The 16573-nt window shown below is 37.2% G+C and overlaps 1 protein-coding gene across 3 annotated transcripts; it reads right to left on the reverse strand.

The window, feature by feature from the left end:
- Positions 1 to 100: 100 nt before the first annotated feature.
- On the reverse strand, positions 101 to 14705 carry LOC110805083 (uncharacterized). 3 transcript variants are annotated; one of them, XM_022010688.2, is made up of 11 exons: positions 14297 to 14692; positions 14086 to 14156; positions 10042 to 10150; positions 9402 to 9484; positions 8844 to 9002; positions 6590 to 6691; positions 3309 to 3506; positions 1519 to 1812; positions 1175 to 1336; positions 512 to 595; positions 101 to 391 (listed from the first exon to the last, which is right to left on the reverse strand). In XM_022010688.2, the coding sequence occupies exons 1-11, from the start codon at positions 14367 to 14369 to the stop codon at positions 284 to 286; spliced, it is 1443 nt and encodes a 480-aa protein (XP_021866380.1). In that variant the 5' UTR covers positions 14370 to 14692; the 3' UTR covers positions 101 to 283. The 3 variants fall into 3 exon arrangements, with proteins under 3 accessions (XP_021866380.1, XP_021866378.1, XP_021866379.1); XM_022010687.2 differs by lacking the exons at positions 101 to 391; positions 512 to 595; positions 1175 to 1336; positions 1519 to 1812; positions 3309 to 3506 and adding an exon at positions 5169 to 5485 and having other exon boundaries at positions 14297 to 14705; XM_022010686.2 differs by lacking the exons at positions 6590 to 6691; positions 8844 to 9002; positions 9402 to 9484; ... (1 more) ...; positions 14086 to 14156; positions 14297 to 14692 and adding an exon at positions 3607 to 3767.
- Between the last annotated feature and the right edge of the window lie 1868 nt (positions 14706 to 16573).

Consider the following 16573-nt stretch of genomic DNA (forward strand, 5'->3'; position numbering starts at 1 on the left):
TACAAAATAAGCTAAGTTGACGTGAAACCATCAAATCAGATGGTAACTAGCTTAGTTGGTTAAAATCTTGAGCGATAGATTTCTACAACCAAAAATAAAATAAAATGAAAACCATCAAAGCAATAGGATAGAGTAAGACCATCAACATTTTTGTGCAATTCAACAATCTAATAACAGGAAAAGTTGTCACAATGGAACTTAAAAAAACTATTCCAACACAAATGTCATTAACTAGCTTATACATGCATTTTCCAGAGTTCAACTGACAGGAGCCTTAAAGGTTTCATACAATAACAGAGCCTTCCATGACAGTAACAGCTTTTCCTCGAAGTTTAACTCTATTTTTCTGCTCATCCAACTGCAGCTTCAAAATCCCACTTCGCGGTGATGCCTGTTGCAGACAAAGAATTAATACGATGATCACAGTTGGCAACAGAAAAGAGAAGGGATAGACGGGAGAGAGTGGCGGTGAAGTGGTGATAGAGTAGAGCAAGGATAGTAGGGTGTATACCGCGAATGCAGTGAAATCTGACTTCCCCATCTTCTTGGACCAATACCATGCTAAAGCACAATGCGCGCTCCCACAAACTGGATCCTGCAAGGATATATTGCAACATCAATTCAATTATGTCCATTTCATAGAGAAAACCATTTCTTTTAACATCACATATTAGGACATTATATGGTTGACTAAGGGTGCGTTCTATTCACTTGATTTTCACTTATCTTTTCTGAACTTAACTGAACTTATCTTAACTTATTAAAACTTATTTTAGTCATAAATTGTACTTGGTCAACCCTTATTTTAGTTATAAACTTATCTGAACTTATTTTCCCCGAAATAAGTGGAAATAAGGTGAACAGAGCCTAAAACCCCCCAAAGAAACTTCCACTTACTTAAAAACTTTCTACAATAGTTTTACTGTGGACTTTATGATCCACTTAGACTAATCAGAAAAGCAAATATACTTTGAGAATTTTGCATCTTTGGAAGTCATTCTAAACCTTGATCATATCTGCAATGTAGCTTTTCTTAATTGGCAATATCAAATCACACACATAACTTAACCACAATTATTATTAAGATGATGTTCCCTCAAGTACAATGCAATAAAAGAATTCAGAGCATGAACTCTTTCTGAAAGAGATCTAGACAAAGTTATAAATATAATACCTCATCGATGCCATACTTTGGGCAGAAGAATCGACTAAAAAAATCAAACTCAGATCCAGATGGTGCAGCTGCAGATATGATCAACCCCCTGCCAGGGCATTTTTTAACTTCCTCAAGGTCAACTCTCATATCTGTAACAGCTTTTGCTGATGGCAAAACAACCTAAGAAATACTAACAAGTTAATAGTTTTCTTTCTGAAAACAGAAATTCAAACATTGCAAAAACATTACAAAATCCACCCATGAAACCCAACATGATGAGAAGAAGATGCAATGTTTTGACATATTGATAAAAAAAATAAGACTAGTGATTAAATTAAGTAAATGAACAGAGTTTGACATACAAATAGATCATCTGAAGCCGTCTTCTTCATATCGATGACAGAAGAACCTAATACTTTAGATATAGAAGAGGCCTCATCTAAACTGCATTCCGTTGTTGCAATAGCAGGAAAATCTAATTCGATCAAGAATGGTTGTCGTTCCACTTCACCTTTCTCGGACTCTTTTAGTTCAATCACTTTATGGGCCGTTAAGATGCCAGAGAGTGTTGAGAATTCTACTGTATTTTCCTTCACCAAACCGGATGTGAAACAAAAGTGTGCAGCCGCTAAGGTTGCATGACCACAGAGTTCTACCTGCAAAGTTCAGCAAAGTACTATCATACTTCAGTTCCATTGGCACACTTAAGAGTGAGTTTATCCCTCATACGCAACTCCAAACTCTGCCACATCAGTTTTCCATAACTTTTATCTGTTTTTTCGTTATTCAGACTCACACAAGACTCTCCCTACTTTTTCCACATTACCCACTTACAAGTAATTAAATAGGATAAAGTGTGATGATGTGACATGATTTGATTTGGTTGGAGGAAAAGGTGGAGTCTTGAGTGAGTCTTGGATTTTCAAACTCACCTCCAGACTTGTTGTAGTCTTTTATCACATGATCTCAAGAGTCTGGCTTTAGACACCCTTCCAGACTCCCCGGCTACTTTTGTCTTGCCTTTTCTGTGTAGAGTACATACAACACAATAAATTTAAAACTGGTGAAGCTAAAATGCATTTGCCCATCTATGCTAATAGTCCAATATATTAAAAAGCGTTGATAAGCAAGTCTATGTGTCATGTGGCACTCTTACTAATCTCACTCCAGGGCATCACCCGAGCCTAAATACTAAAATACTACTCCCTCCGTCCCGGAATACTTGACCTGTTTTCCTTATCGGGCCGTCCCTTAATACTTGACCTGTTTCTAAAAATGGAAATATTCTAACAATATTATATTATTTCTCACTCCACCCCTATTAACCCACCTACCCCCTACTCCATACAAAAAATAATTACAAATTCAACCCCTACTCTCCCCCAACCCCACCTCTTAACCCACCTCCCACTATCAACTACTACCTATTAAATTAAATAAGTCAATTCAAGTCCCTTAAACTCTGTGCCGGTCAAACCGGATCGAGTATTCCGTGACGGAGGGAGTAGTTAAATTTCAAAAGCTGTTTGATGTACTTTTACACATAACATATGCTACCATCACAAAATAAAGACAGAACCAAGTCCAAAACAATTAAGCTAGAATAATCAACTAAGTAAAGAGTGAAAATAAATTACAATTCTTCATATTCTCATCTTAATTTCATGAGTATCCTTCCTACCTCTAAGCATTTTTTCTTCTTCTGTTTTTGTTATTTTTGTATTGTAAGAAATACTCCCTCCGTTTTTTAATAAGAGTTACACTTATGGTCGTTTTTTAATAGGAGTTACATTTGTTTTCAAATAAGAGTTACACTTCATTTTTTGTTAAAGTTTTACTCCCCCATTCTCATTTTACTTGCTCAATTTGACCAATTTTTGTGAGTCTTTTTTTTTTTTTTATTAAAGTAGAGCAAGTAAAATGAGATTGAAGATACTCTGTAATATATGTCGGTCAAACTGTAACTCTTACTAAAAAAACGGAAGGAGTACGTGACGTCACAATCTCTATCATCTAGGACAATTTACATTGTACAAAGTACAATGCTACTCCATTCTTAATGGTTAAAGTCTTACTTATACTCTTACATTAGCAAGGGTGAAAGTCAAAATAAAAAGTGAAAAAAAAAGAAAAAAAAGAAAGAAGAGTTGACCTCAGTAACAGGAGTGAACCAACGGAGATGAAATCGAGGATGTGGGGAATCAGAAACAGGAAAAGGAATGAGATAACTAGTTTCAGAGATATTGAATTCAGCAGCAACTGATTGAAGCCACTCATTTTCTCTTTCCTCTTCGAGTAAACAAACAGCAGCTGGGTTACCCTTGAACTCGGAATCTGTGAACGCGTCAATCTGATACAAAATCAAAAACTCAGTGAGATCACTATCATAGCATTAGAAATTTAGAACACAGTGAAATCAAAAGATGCAGTATTGTTTGTTAGAATCTTACCACAGCGTATTTGACTGGCTTTTTGGTAATCCCCATTTTGATTTTGCGTTATCTTGTTAGTTCTTCCAGTTTAATTGGAAATGCAATCAGGAGTTTTAATAGACATGGGAAGAAAATTCGCGGGCAATTAGTCAACCTCACCAACCACGCCCACTTATGAAGTAAAAATACTCGTACCAATAGGATAAATAAAAAAGGTAACATTACTATTCACGCAATACTGTAAATATATTGAACTTTCAATAATTAATGGTATCAAAAATGAAAAAAAATAGTACCAAAAAAGTAATAATATCAAAAAAAATGAAACAATGATATCTTCTATGATATTTAATAAAATCATGCAAAATGATATAAAAAGTGAAACAACAGTACCTTAAAAAGACAATAGTATCAAAATGACATTATAAAAAACGAAACAATGGTATTTGCGTTACGGGATTCACTACATGTTACATAAAGTTCTTTTTATAACTGTTAGCCGCCTCTCCAACTTTCCACGTCCACTGATGAAGTGATGATTTAAAATTCGGTGTCTAGTCGAGTCATGTCGTGCTAGCTAGCTCTCTTACTAATTTTAAGATTTTTTGTTAATTGCTTAAATAATAAGTGAGTAGGCGTGCAGGCTGGCCCATAAAACTTATAGCGCTCACGCTAAATTTATAAGATGGTGTTCATCCATTACCCATGACCTATTGTTGTGCCTCTCATTTCATGCCACATTCACATCGGGCACTTGTCTTGCCAAACCAATTTTATGTTGGGCTCGGGCAGCCCGTTTGCTGGCTACCAGTCCATGCCCAACTCTAACCCCCACCCTAAGACATCTCCCAATCCAACCCCTGGAGTTTATGGAGGGAGAACATACTTCACGTACCGATTGCATGTTGATTCAGTGGTGATTTAGGCCGAACTTGGTAGGGAGGACCCCGTGTTCGATCCCCTACAACAACAATTGGGAAAGGACTGAAACCTATCCACCCAAAACTCGCCCCGATTCCGGATTAACCCTAAGGGCATGCTTGGATTAAGGGTAATGTATTAAAGGGGTAATAAAAGTCAAACTAAGGTAATTGAAGGTGATGATGAGGAGATGAAATGGTGGCAAGGGGAACAAGCTAGTGTTGGCAAGAAAAAAATAAAAGGAAAGAGGGAACAAATACCCTCATCATGGGGGGAATAGTTACCCACCATCCCACTAGGGTGATTATTACCCTCATTTGGGGTAATAACTTCCCCCCTTCCTCCCTTCTCTTTACAACACCACCACTACCACAACTTCTCATCACAATACCACCACACCACCCTCCTTGCAACCACCTCAATTCACCTTTATTGTCATTTTATTATAGTGGTTTGACTTTTATTACCCCAATAATCCATTGCACCCAATCCAAACGTGCCCTAAGGGTCAACCGAGTACTAACACCAAAAACAGACTTCACGTACGGTTAATAGTACATGAATTGCCATCCGCTTAAGAAATTTTTTAGAAACTGCAATTCTAGCATATATACAATCAGATTAAGAAGAATTTTAGAAACAGTTTCGGATGTTGGAAGTTAGAAACTTAAAACATTATTATTATTTACAAATGCAGCCAAGCCTTACATCCTAATCAATATCCTTGAAATAAATTGTGACAGTTCCAACAAGGCAACTGAGTTTATTAGTGTGGGATATAGCAACAATTTATAAATTACAACAAATTTCACATCCCACGAAGTCACCAAATCCCTTCCTTGGACATTTTCAGAAAACGGGACAGTGTAAGGCTAGGAATCTCCAACGGACCCGATTTTTTCTTCTGTATCTTTGTCGTCTTCACCGATTTCGAGCCTCTACTTTGTGTCTCTGTAACTGAGATCAAGTCATAGAACTGTTCCACATAGGAACAAAATCGCGAGTGAGATTGCTATTTTATTCACAAATATGACCTCAGTATCTTACAGCAAGAGGAAGAGGCAACACAATATTGTCATAACAGATGTAACACTGAAATTTCCATCCCTCATGAATCCTAGGCATATAACCTAAAAGAGTAAAAGCCCTTTTGGCTGGTTGCCTACATGATTGTCACTAATTAAATCAAATTTTCATTCTATATTTTATGGATGGTGAATATTACTGTCATTTTGGGGGTTGGCACTTGGCAGTTGGCAGTCTAGGCCTGGTCCACATTTAAGCAAGCCCATGTTTTAAGCCGAGTTAGAGAGGAGGGAAGGGGAGGTACACTTTCCATAAGTGTTAGCACTGGAACTCGAATCTGAGAACTTCAATTCACCAAGTGGATTTCCCACCACTATGCCAAACTTGGGTATGCACATCTTCATTTAGTCATAACATGGACATGCAAGTTATCTCACACTTCATATAACTTTTGACAATTTTTGTGGATGTCAACCAGTGTAGTTGGTAAAGTCTTGAGGGGGTGGTACCCAAAACCTGGGATTGAATCCCGTCTACATCATTTGTCGTCTTGCACCAAAAAAATAAATAAATAACTTCCAACAATTTTTTAATTCCAAATTATGACCATGAAAATATAGAATAGATCCTATTCTGTTTATAATTTTAAAATATCCTCCTCATTTCCGAACTTCCTTCTTAAACCCATAAGGCCATAACCATTTAAATTCCCAAGAAGTTACTTATAACAAGCTCCATTAAAAAATTCCAGGAGGGTGGGAGGGGGGAGGGGGGGTACATAAGGTTTAACGCATACTAACTATCATGGACCTGGAATTCAGTGGCTTTCTGAGGTTTAACACATCAACTATACAAGGTTACTTTAAATACCGTTTTCACACCAGATCACTTTAAACCACCCATATCGGGCATTTAAATTTAACCATTTGGCAAACTGTCCGAGGTCTTTCTAGCACCTATCACTGAGATGCTAATCTTTGAATGAAGGAGCCAAATAAGACAACATTGTCTCTACCAAAAAAGCTAAATGTGCATCAGTTGTAGAGGCTATTACCTCGCACACACCATGAAGCAACAACCTGTGGAAAGGATCTTGGACCTGAAGCAACAGAACTTCAGAATCATTGCCGTTCCCAATAAATGCGCGTATGCGGTTCTGGAAAGGAAGAAAATAAAGCATCAGAAAATTGCAAGACAAGGAACATGTTAGTGGGGACTGACAAGGGCTGGGGAAGCTGAGTACCAATAACAACTTTGCCAATACGACAATTACTGCTATTCACAAAGGGCTTTCTCATTTAAAACTTAGACGTGCTACAAATAAACAAAAACAAGAACAAAAGCTTACTGCTATTCAGAAACTACTCAAACAACTATAGGCTGAAATAGATCCCAAAAAAAAAAACCCTAATTCAGAGTAAAAAAAAATCTAAATTCAATATTATGCCTTCCAGTGGTATTACTAGTTCAAAACAAGAGGAGCCTGTGTCCTCTCCAACAGATGCAGCTTTTTCTTTATTGAAAAAATTAGCTATTTGAACATGAATGATCATTTTCAAACCAAGACTTCTCACACTTCTACTAAGTTCCCTGCAGAAACATAAACAAATTATTCTCCTACTGAAAACAAAGTTCACCTATGTTAGGATTAATATCAGCGAGTTCATTCCTCTGCCATAAGGAATAACAAAACCAAAGGCGTTATGTTGTTGTTGGTTTGACAAAGTTGTCTCTTTACACTTTAGAGAATGCGTATCCCAGAAGAAAGTCAGAATTTTGTTTCCCAAAACATGTATTGTAAACAATATGATAAACTGTGAACCTATTATTCACCACCTCTAACATGTACAACTAGATAATGGAACAATTGATGTTCGCCACATACCACACTTGAACTATGTACCAGAAATGTTAGAACACTTATACTGTGTTTGCATAGCAAGACAAAAGGGGAGGGGAGGGAAAGAAAAGAACGGGAACGGGAAAGAAAGGAAGGCATGAGGTGGAGCAAGAACAACCTGAAACAAAGGGCCCACACGCTTAGGAGGGCCTCGATCAAAGTGCATCGGCCAAAAAGAACAAAGGCTAGCTAATCCTACAGAATTTAAATGGCCTTAAACAATTTTTATGACAGCAAGTGAGCTCAAACCAAACTTGCGGGGGCTTGTTTGATATGTGGTAATCAAGTAAAGCAATCTGAACCTCTGATTCCCTTAGAACATGTATGGTTGGTGATTTTGAAAATTACTTTTCCCTTTAATTAGTGTTAGTTCCCTCAACTCCCTCAACCTTGATTACCACACCCCCGCTCGGGACTTACATAACCCCTAAAAGCTCCTATACACCATGACTACCATTGGCCCACCTTGACCACCACCCTAAACACCATCCTAATCCTATATCCACCACCAAACAACCCTCACAACACCAATCCGTAGCTTGATCCTACCACTCCAACCACCGTGGCTCCATCAGCGCCACCAACAACCCGGCCCATCAGCTTCACAAACAGCCCATCTCAATCCCTCCTCCCATCAAAAATCCTACCCCACTACCACCACCCCCACTAACAGCCGTACAACTAGCCTTCCATCCTACCCATATCAGCCAAAAGAATCTCCAACACATCCCATGAAGTCATGAACCACCTAGATAACCACCTCCACAGCCAACAACCACAACCATCAATTGTGTGTAGAGAGAGGGAGAGAGAAAGATTAAGATTTAAGACATACCCTTTATATATGAAATAAAGTTTTAGAGTCTAGATGGTTGAAATTGGCCAAAAAATCTCGCACTTTTATGGTCGAATTAAGCCAAATAAGCCTTTCTTATTGTTGGAAAGGGGTCATGTTTTATTAATTTTGGTGTTTTGTCTTCAAAATGTGATTACGATGTCCTTATATGAGATGGAAGCAGCGACATCAATGGATGACGGAGAAGAAAGATGGTAGTGGAGGAGGTTATGAAGGGGAAGAGGTGGAAATAGTAGTGGTGAGCAATAGAGGATGAAGATAAAGGTGGTTGAAAGAGAGAATAACACGAGGAATGTGGATATTGAAAGAAAATACCAACCGAACAGATATGATGTGTAATGATTTCAGTTTCTCACTTTCCCCTTTGAAACAAAAATATATATTTAAGTTCCCTTTCATGTTTCTTTTCCCCTAGTTTCCCTTTCTCTATTGAGAACCAAGTGGGAAAAATAGTCAAAACTAACATCACTCTTTTATCTCATAAACGAATGGGAAAAATATAAGCACAAAACTTCTATTGAGAAATACAAAATAAACAGTATGGCACAATACCTCATAGCCCTCGATGAGCTCAGGGAGAAAGCTACGTCGAAAAGCTTCCCTTGTTCGACAATCAATTTTATGCCATGCATTCATGACAGCCGTTTTGTCAGCGTCAACGTGGGTTTTACGCTTCTGAGAGCTTTGTCTAATGGACTCCAAAATGCTAGCCTACAAGAATACTTATACACGTGAAAAAGTTGTTGGAAATAGTATATTCATTTGAAGTTGCATAGTTTGGGAAACTAGTGCTGCTAAATTAGTATATTCAAAGTTGTTGCAAACAACTCTTTCTGTGTAATGTGTAATCTAGCTTTACATCCTTACTCTTCAAAATTAAGGACTCATACGACGAACAATATTTTAGACAAATAATTGCATATAATTGTCAACAATTGGAAACTGGAAGCAAGAACATTCAAGATTACACAAACATAGCCTTAAAAATCTTGAATTCCTGTCTTAAGGCACAAATTTATTACCTTAGATGAATCTTTATGGAAAGAAGCGAGTAAGGGTTGTATGAGATGGAAAGCGAGTAAGGGTGGTATGAGATGGAAAGAAAATGACCTCTTTATCCATGTCTGTGTTCCTAACTTTGTCCCAATCCCCCACATTGGCCATGCAAAACGATGACAATGGAACCTCCTCACCTGCAACAAACCATACATCAATAACAGGAAAAGAAGCCAGTTACAACCCACCCATCAGGGAATGTTAACTAAGCACCTCCTAACTAATGTCCACTCATGAGTCACATACATCAACATAAAAATTAAAATCACAAATTATTAGCCCGGTATCACGAGCAAACAACTTCCTAGCAAAGCTCTTCTTCAGAAGCAATTGGTAATTCTTTGAGTAACCAGACTACCAAAGAAGCATCCCAAGATCTAAACTCTAACACTTTATTTGGATAAGTTGAAATGGAGAGAAAGGGAGAGAAGGGAAAGGGAGCAACGTGTTCCCTTGTTTGGATAAGGGGTTGGGGGCAGGCAGGGGAGGGACAGGGAGCTCCTCATTTAATAAACAGCCATCCCTCCAAAATTGGAGAGATTTGGAGGGGAAATGAGGAGCTTCACCTTTCGTCTCCCTTTCTTTTCCCTCCCCTCCCTTTCTTTTGCCTTTTATCTTGTTATCTAAACAAAGAGTGAACTTGCGGGTTCAGGGCCTAAAAATAAAAATAAAATCTAAATATGAAGCAACTTACCCCAGGGTGGTGGAGCAAACAATCCCCTAATTTCTTCGGCATTAAGACGAGGGACGAGCTCCATCAAAAGTCGGTCATTCAATAATCTTCGTGATCGTCGATTGCCAACCTGCATCAAGTTCGAAAGAAAAATGCAGAGAGCAATAAGTGTGTTGAGATTAATAGCTACTCAGCGGATAGTGCAGACAAAGCACTTAATTGGCCAGGGTGTGGGAAGTATATTTTACAACAGCTAAATAGTTAAGGAAGATAAAGAGTGAATTTGAAGTTATTAAGAAAAGCCAAAAAGTGAATTAAGCTTATTAGAGATCGTAGTCCCTAAAAACTATCAAAGAAAAGAGTCAAAGAAGATGCAAGTAATGCAACTCTTATAGTTCAATCATTCCTCTTCCCTGCTCATAATCTCTCTTAACTTATCCTCCCTTTTTAATTTGCTGTTTGTTATTTAGCACATTGGAAAGAAAATCATGGGGGTATACATCATATACCAAAGGTCCAAACCATCAGATTGGATATGTACATGCCTGATGCCTCTTCAACTATATTTAAAGAAAGGGTAAAATTTAAACTCATCTACCCGGTATTTAAAAGGCTGCTAAAAGGATGAATATTATATGTACATAAGAACCTTAGTTTAAAAAGGCGCAAGGCGCACTAAGGCGCACAAGGGTCATGGAGCCTATGCGCAAAGCGCAAGGCTCAGGCGCGCGCCTTTTGGATACAAGGCGCACATAATTTTCTAATAAACCTTAAAGTTCTGTATAGAAAAAAATTAACACAATTTATACTCAAAACAACATATTTCTATTGGAGTGCCATATTTTCTTGCCGGTTCATAAGCATTGCGTGATCCCGTCGATGGAGTACCAGAATTAGAACCTTCCATGGTAATTAAAAGCTGGGAATATGAAAATTAACTCATAATGCTACTTCCACTACTCAAAAAGCTAACGTTGTAGAGATATGACCGTTGATAGGTCACATGGGGTGTGTTTATATCATTAAAAAGGAAAAAAATGTAAATAAAAGGTCCACGTCATCCTACCGCGCCTGAAGAACGAAGGCGCACAAGGCGTTGCGCCTTACGCCTTACCTAAGGCGCACAAAGGCGCGCGCCTGGTTGACATCAGTGAGCCTGGAGAGGTCAAGGCGCCGAAGGCTGAGCCTAGGTGAGCCTTGCGCCTAGGCGCGCCTTGGGAACGCTTTTTTAAACTAAGATAAGAACATAACCCAACCGGCCAACCCAGATATTAGCCACAACCCTTGGGAAAGCAAGTGAGACCACGGTAGTTCAAGAAGTTTTTTTTTCAAAAGTGAAAAGCATCTAACAGAAATTTAAGTAGGTAGATTATTTTCTGGTGTTGGCAAGTAGACTGATTAAGTTTTCCCTAAATTATTTTCCACAATGCTTATCATCTAAATAGAAAAAGGGAAAAGGTGCCATCAAAGGACAGGGAAAAATGAAGAGGAGGAGGACTAGGATGAAAACAACAATGCTAGGAAAAGAAAGCATTAATCCATCGACTCCGTGTCTCCATCATTATCATTACCCCAGTGCCTTCAAAGAGGCTCCCGCAACAAGCGGGGGGGGGGGGGGGTTAAGTGTCTAAGCAATAACGGAACGACCATCTTCTACTTCATGGAAAGGAAGCGAAGAGGTTTTGACATCCATATCGACTCCAAAAACTAAAAGTTAAAATATTACAGGAAAGAATGGGCAGCAGATAATGAGTTACGCTCATTCTTTATATGAATTTATCTTATCACTCATCTTCCATCGTTACAGCTTATCAGCAAACCAGATGCTAATTTCAAAATACCAAACAAGATCAATGAATGTGTTGGAACAGGGGAAGAAAATGTTTCTAGGTTCCCCGCTTAAGATGAAACCCAGAATACCTTATCAACCTTCATAAGAACTGGGATGGAGCAACTAAGGGGACACACGGGGAACTTGGCCCCTTTCAACCCCCAAGAACCTTCATTTGTTGCATTAAAATTTCATTGAAAGTTTTTAGCTACAGTACATGCATCTCCCTGCATATACCGGTGAAAAATAAGAACAAAAAGTTAATAAATCTCATCTCCCCACCCACATGAATATAGATGAAAGAAAAGAAAAATTATAAAACCCAATTTTAACAACTTGCTGATTATCTTACGAAGTATAATTTTTTTTCCAAATAATAAATGTTTTATTAAAACATCTATAGGATAAATTAAGATCACAAAATTTCCTCACAGAAAAACACAACTACAAATTAGCCTAATTGCTCTGTACATTCCTATATCGAATAATTTGGGGAAGCACCAGCTGCCTTTGCTTATAAGAAAGCCAGGAAAGTCACTTTATCCCATATTACATCACGCAAGACAAAAACAACTAAAAGTACGACCATTCCGCTCTAGCAAAATGGTCCACTATATCGCCATCACTGCATTTCACCAAAGAAGCTTCTTATCCTTTCTCTTACCGAACCCCAGAAAATAAATTTGCAACTAAGCTAGTACACTTGAAGACCTAACCCAAACCTCTTACACACTGGAAAAAATCTTCTCCAAAGGTAACAAGCCATTTCACAAAACATATCTTGCAAAACTAAAGGAGGCATATTTGCTGAATACAAACTTTTATATAAGACGGTCTTACACAAAAGACCACATCTGTGTCATATAAGTTAAGCAATGAAACCAATTAGTTAAACAATAAAATCAATTAGTTAAGCATTGTAATCAATTAGTTAAGTACTGAAACTAATTAGTAAAGCACTTAAACCAATTAGTTAAGCAATGCAACCAATTAGTTAAACAATCAAAGTGGTCTTTTCGGTGAGGCGGTCTTACACAAAAGTTGCCGTTTGCTGAACTATTAGAGCGCCACGTAGGATTACTAATGGTTTCGGCCAAAAGATTTGTAATTTATTTTTGAACTAAAAAAATTGTTTAATTATTAGAGCGCCACGTAAGATAGAGATTGGTTTCGGCCAATGAAAAATAAGATTTAGGTGTCACATATCTTTGACTACTAATATAACTCTACGTTAGAATTACAATGCTAATATCCTTTCTTAATAGTTGTTACGTAGTATAATCGCCAACCGAATAGGATATGATATTAGATGCACATAACATATATAGTATAAGGAATATCAAAATTTTCTAATTATTCAAGACTAACAGTCAAATATAGTAAGGAGTACTGGAGTAGGACATTACTACGTAATTACCAAATAAGCTCACATGATATTCTAAATATCTAAATTTATTATCCCATTATTTCCATGATAAAATTAGAATACAACATACATATAAATCATAAAAGTCCTAAGCAAATTATAACTTCAAGTTACACAATGCACTATAACTTTTCAAGATAGAAATTGAAAATTATAATCAAACCATGATTCCAAGTTAAGATAAGAATTGACAGTTCTAATCATAAATTGATTAAGTCCTATAAATTGATCGTATAGTTCAACTCATAACCCATCAACAATCACATCTTTACTTTTAATTTTTCATAACCTATACACAATCACATCTTTGACTTTAATTTTGGTGAACCTATGTATTCACCAAAATGCAACCTAATAACATAAGTAAAAATAGTTATTAAAAATAAACAAAATAAAACGAAACCCGTGCATCGCACGGGCTTCAAAACTAGTTACTAAATAATGACTACGGAGTATATACTAAAGTGATGGTTCAAACACAATGTAATTCCTAATAAGGAAAATTCCTTCATTTCTTGAGTAAAAAGTGGCATGACAAGATGACAACAACAAAAAGATTGCTCCAATGTTCCTTACCAGCATAAAATTTCAACCCCAATTTAACATAATTCTAATGACTAAAAAAATATCAAAAACCAATTATCATGTATAGATTATAGACTATGAATGCTCATATCAAAGATGAAATATTACTTTGGGATCCACATGACCAATCAAATGTACAGATTGCGGATTGGTACAGAAACAGACAATAATGCAGGAGATTAATTTACAAAAAAAATCACACTAGGAAATACAAAGACATTACATTGGAAGCTAAGCCCTCGAGCATTTCAATCTTCTTCTCAATCAATGCGCCCCGAGATTTAACTGTACCTCCTGCAAAAAAAAAAAAAAATCAAAAAATTAACTTCAAGTGAAATCTGCGACAATCAAACCATAATTCGCATCAAATCAACAACAACAAAATAATAAACCCAACTCAAAAACAGGGAAATCTAGAAAAGTGGGTAACAAACCTTCATCGTCTCCGAAAATGGAAGTGTAGAGAAGCAAATCTTTGTCATTCTGTATAATGTTCTGAGCAGCCATGATGAAACAAACAACAATTCGTGAAGATTCTCTCTGTCGTTGTACTGAGTTCGTAAATTAGGGTTCGTGATTCACGAGAAAAGGGGGAAGAACACGATAAGCAGAAGATGAATGAATTCCGAGGTGTGAAGGAAAATTGAAACGAAGGCTCAACAATTTATGAGGCACAAAATTATTAGAATATTCTGATGTTCTGTGTTACAAGGAAATTGAAGTCGAATATTGTTGGATAAAGATTAAAGAATATACTTTGGTTTGGTTTGTTTTTGTTTGATTTTACTTCTCCCACTTCCTTAATCTTTACCCATTATAGAGGTCAATTTCTGTCAATTTGCCTTCTTGAAAGGGAAATGTTCTTTTTGATTAGAAATTTGTACTCGTACAGTTTCGATCCAGGGTCGACAGTTGACGTAACACCTTATGTTATACGGAGTATTTTTTTTTTTTTTTTTTTTTTGAAAAAGATAAGAAGAATAATACATTATGACTTATGAGCCCCTTCGAACGAGGGTTAAAAATATTTAGTACCATAAAAGTTTCATGAGTACCATTAAGGAGAAATATAAACATAATGTGTTAATTGCGGTTGTATTTTGAGTCACGTAATACACATGGGATTACATAAGAGCACTCTCACCAATGAACTTAAAAAAGATCTATCACTATCTCGTTACCACTTTCTTACTCCCCGTATCATTTTCCTCACAAATAAAATATTTGACAAAAAATTCATCCCACCAATGAACTAAAAAATTCAGTCCACCACTTTTACTTTTCAGCGTGGGTCCCATTATTTCACGCGAGGCAAAACGTGAAAATTTACACTGCGCGGATTTTTTTTTCTTTTGCTTGTGAACTTTTTTGTATCTTCTCGTTGATATTGTGGGTGAACCGTATTTAACTCACTATGTTTCACTCGTGAGGAAGTATTTTCCTCATTGGTGAGAGTGGTCTAAAGTAATTAAGGTTATTTTTAAAAAATATAAAAAATATCAAAATCAAAAGGTCTTGAGTATACATCCTGACAACTTTTACCCAAAATTTGGTAAACTTTAATATGGTTTGATTAACTTTATATATTAAGAAGTAATTGTTTTTTTTTTGACGGGAAAACGGCACAGGCCTTTTTATTCAATAGCATATTTGTCCAAAATGACAGCAGCGAGAGCTTCATTTGGGCAGTCCTCCATCCAAGTCAACACTTCAACAAGGGAGAGTGCAAGCTTGGCAATGGAGTGAGCTGCTGCATTACATTTTCTACGGGCAAAAATAAAAGAAACACCATTACATTCATTCGACTTTGCTATAATATCTTCCACCACAATTTGTATGCTGGACCTTTATTTCGTAAGGCCATTTAGCAGCGGCAATCTGATTCAGCTTCAACAGACCTAAAACCAGCATCAAAAGCATAATTCATACCAAACCTCATCGCTTCAGCTTCAGCAAAGTGGCATTCATCAGCCCCTCAATTCGTTTAGCAGCTGCCATAACAACGTCCCCTACCCAGTCCCTTACCACCATGCCCAACCCCACACCATCATCACACACCGACGCATCCGTATTCAATTTGTATGTTCCTTGGGATGGGGCCTTCCATGTTCTCCTTTCAACAGGTCTCGTAGTACTGTCTGCATCCCTCATGTTGGCAGCCTCGTATTCTCCAAGGTAGTTCATGGTTCGGTTACATAAGATGGTGGCCTCCACTTTCTTCTTATCAAACACCCACGCATTCCTCGCACTCCATACCTGCCATAGGAACATCATAATAATCTCCCACGCCCATCCCTCCTTGTACTTGAGCGCATCATTACACACCAATCGCGAAAGCTCATATTTCCATATTGTTGATAAGTAAACTTTTAAAAGGTTACTTGATTACCTTTATACAGTGATTGTAACGAGATAATATTTATTAAAGATAAAAAATTGTTATCACTAAAAACAAAATAGGAACAAATATTTTCTACATTACATCGGAGTAACTGCTAAGCGTTTTGAGGTAACTTTACCTCAGCCTTACAACATTTATTGTACATTGGCCTTAATTAAGAGTTTCTGAAACAAAAATTGGGCAAGCCCACCTGCTCTCGTGCCGGCTAGACATCGCCTAAAACTAATTTCATTCATTTAACGTGTTGTGTTGTGTCGTGTGTTATCATGCTTTTTCTAAAAAGATTTAGGCCGAACCCAACAAATGACCC

Source organism: Spinacia oleracea, chromosome 1 (assembly GCF_020520425.1).
Source record: "Spinacia oleracea cultivar Varoflay chromosome 1, BTI_SOV_V1, whole genome shotgun sequence".
Lineage (NCBI taxonomy): Eukaryota > Viridiplantae > Streptophyta > Magnoliopsida > Caryophyllales > Amaranthaceae > Spinacia > Spinacia oleracea.

What these genes read in the sequence shown, in the direction of transcription:
- LOC110805083 (XM_022010688.2), bottom strand. Translation starts at nt 14,369, where the DNA reads ATGGCTGCTCAGAACATTATACAGAATGACAAAGATTTGCTTCTCTAC. An exon ending in CATTTTCGGAGACGATGAAG is followed by an intron (nt 14,157 to 14,296) that starts GTTTGTTACCCA and finishes TTTTTTTTGCAG; the next exon opens with GAGGTACAGTTAAATCTCGG. An exon ending in CGGCTTCAGATGATCTATTT is followed by an intron (nt 1,337 to 1,518) that starts GTATGTCAAACT and finishes AGTATTTCTTAG; the next exon opens with GTTGTTTTGCCATCAGCAAA.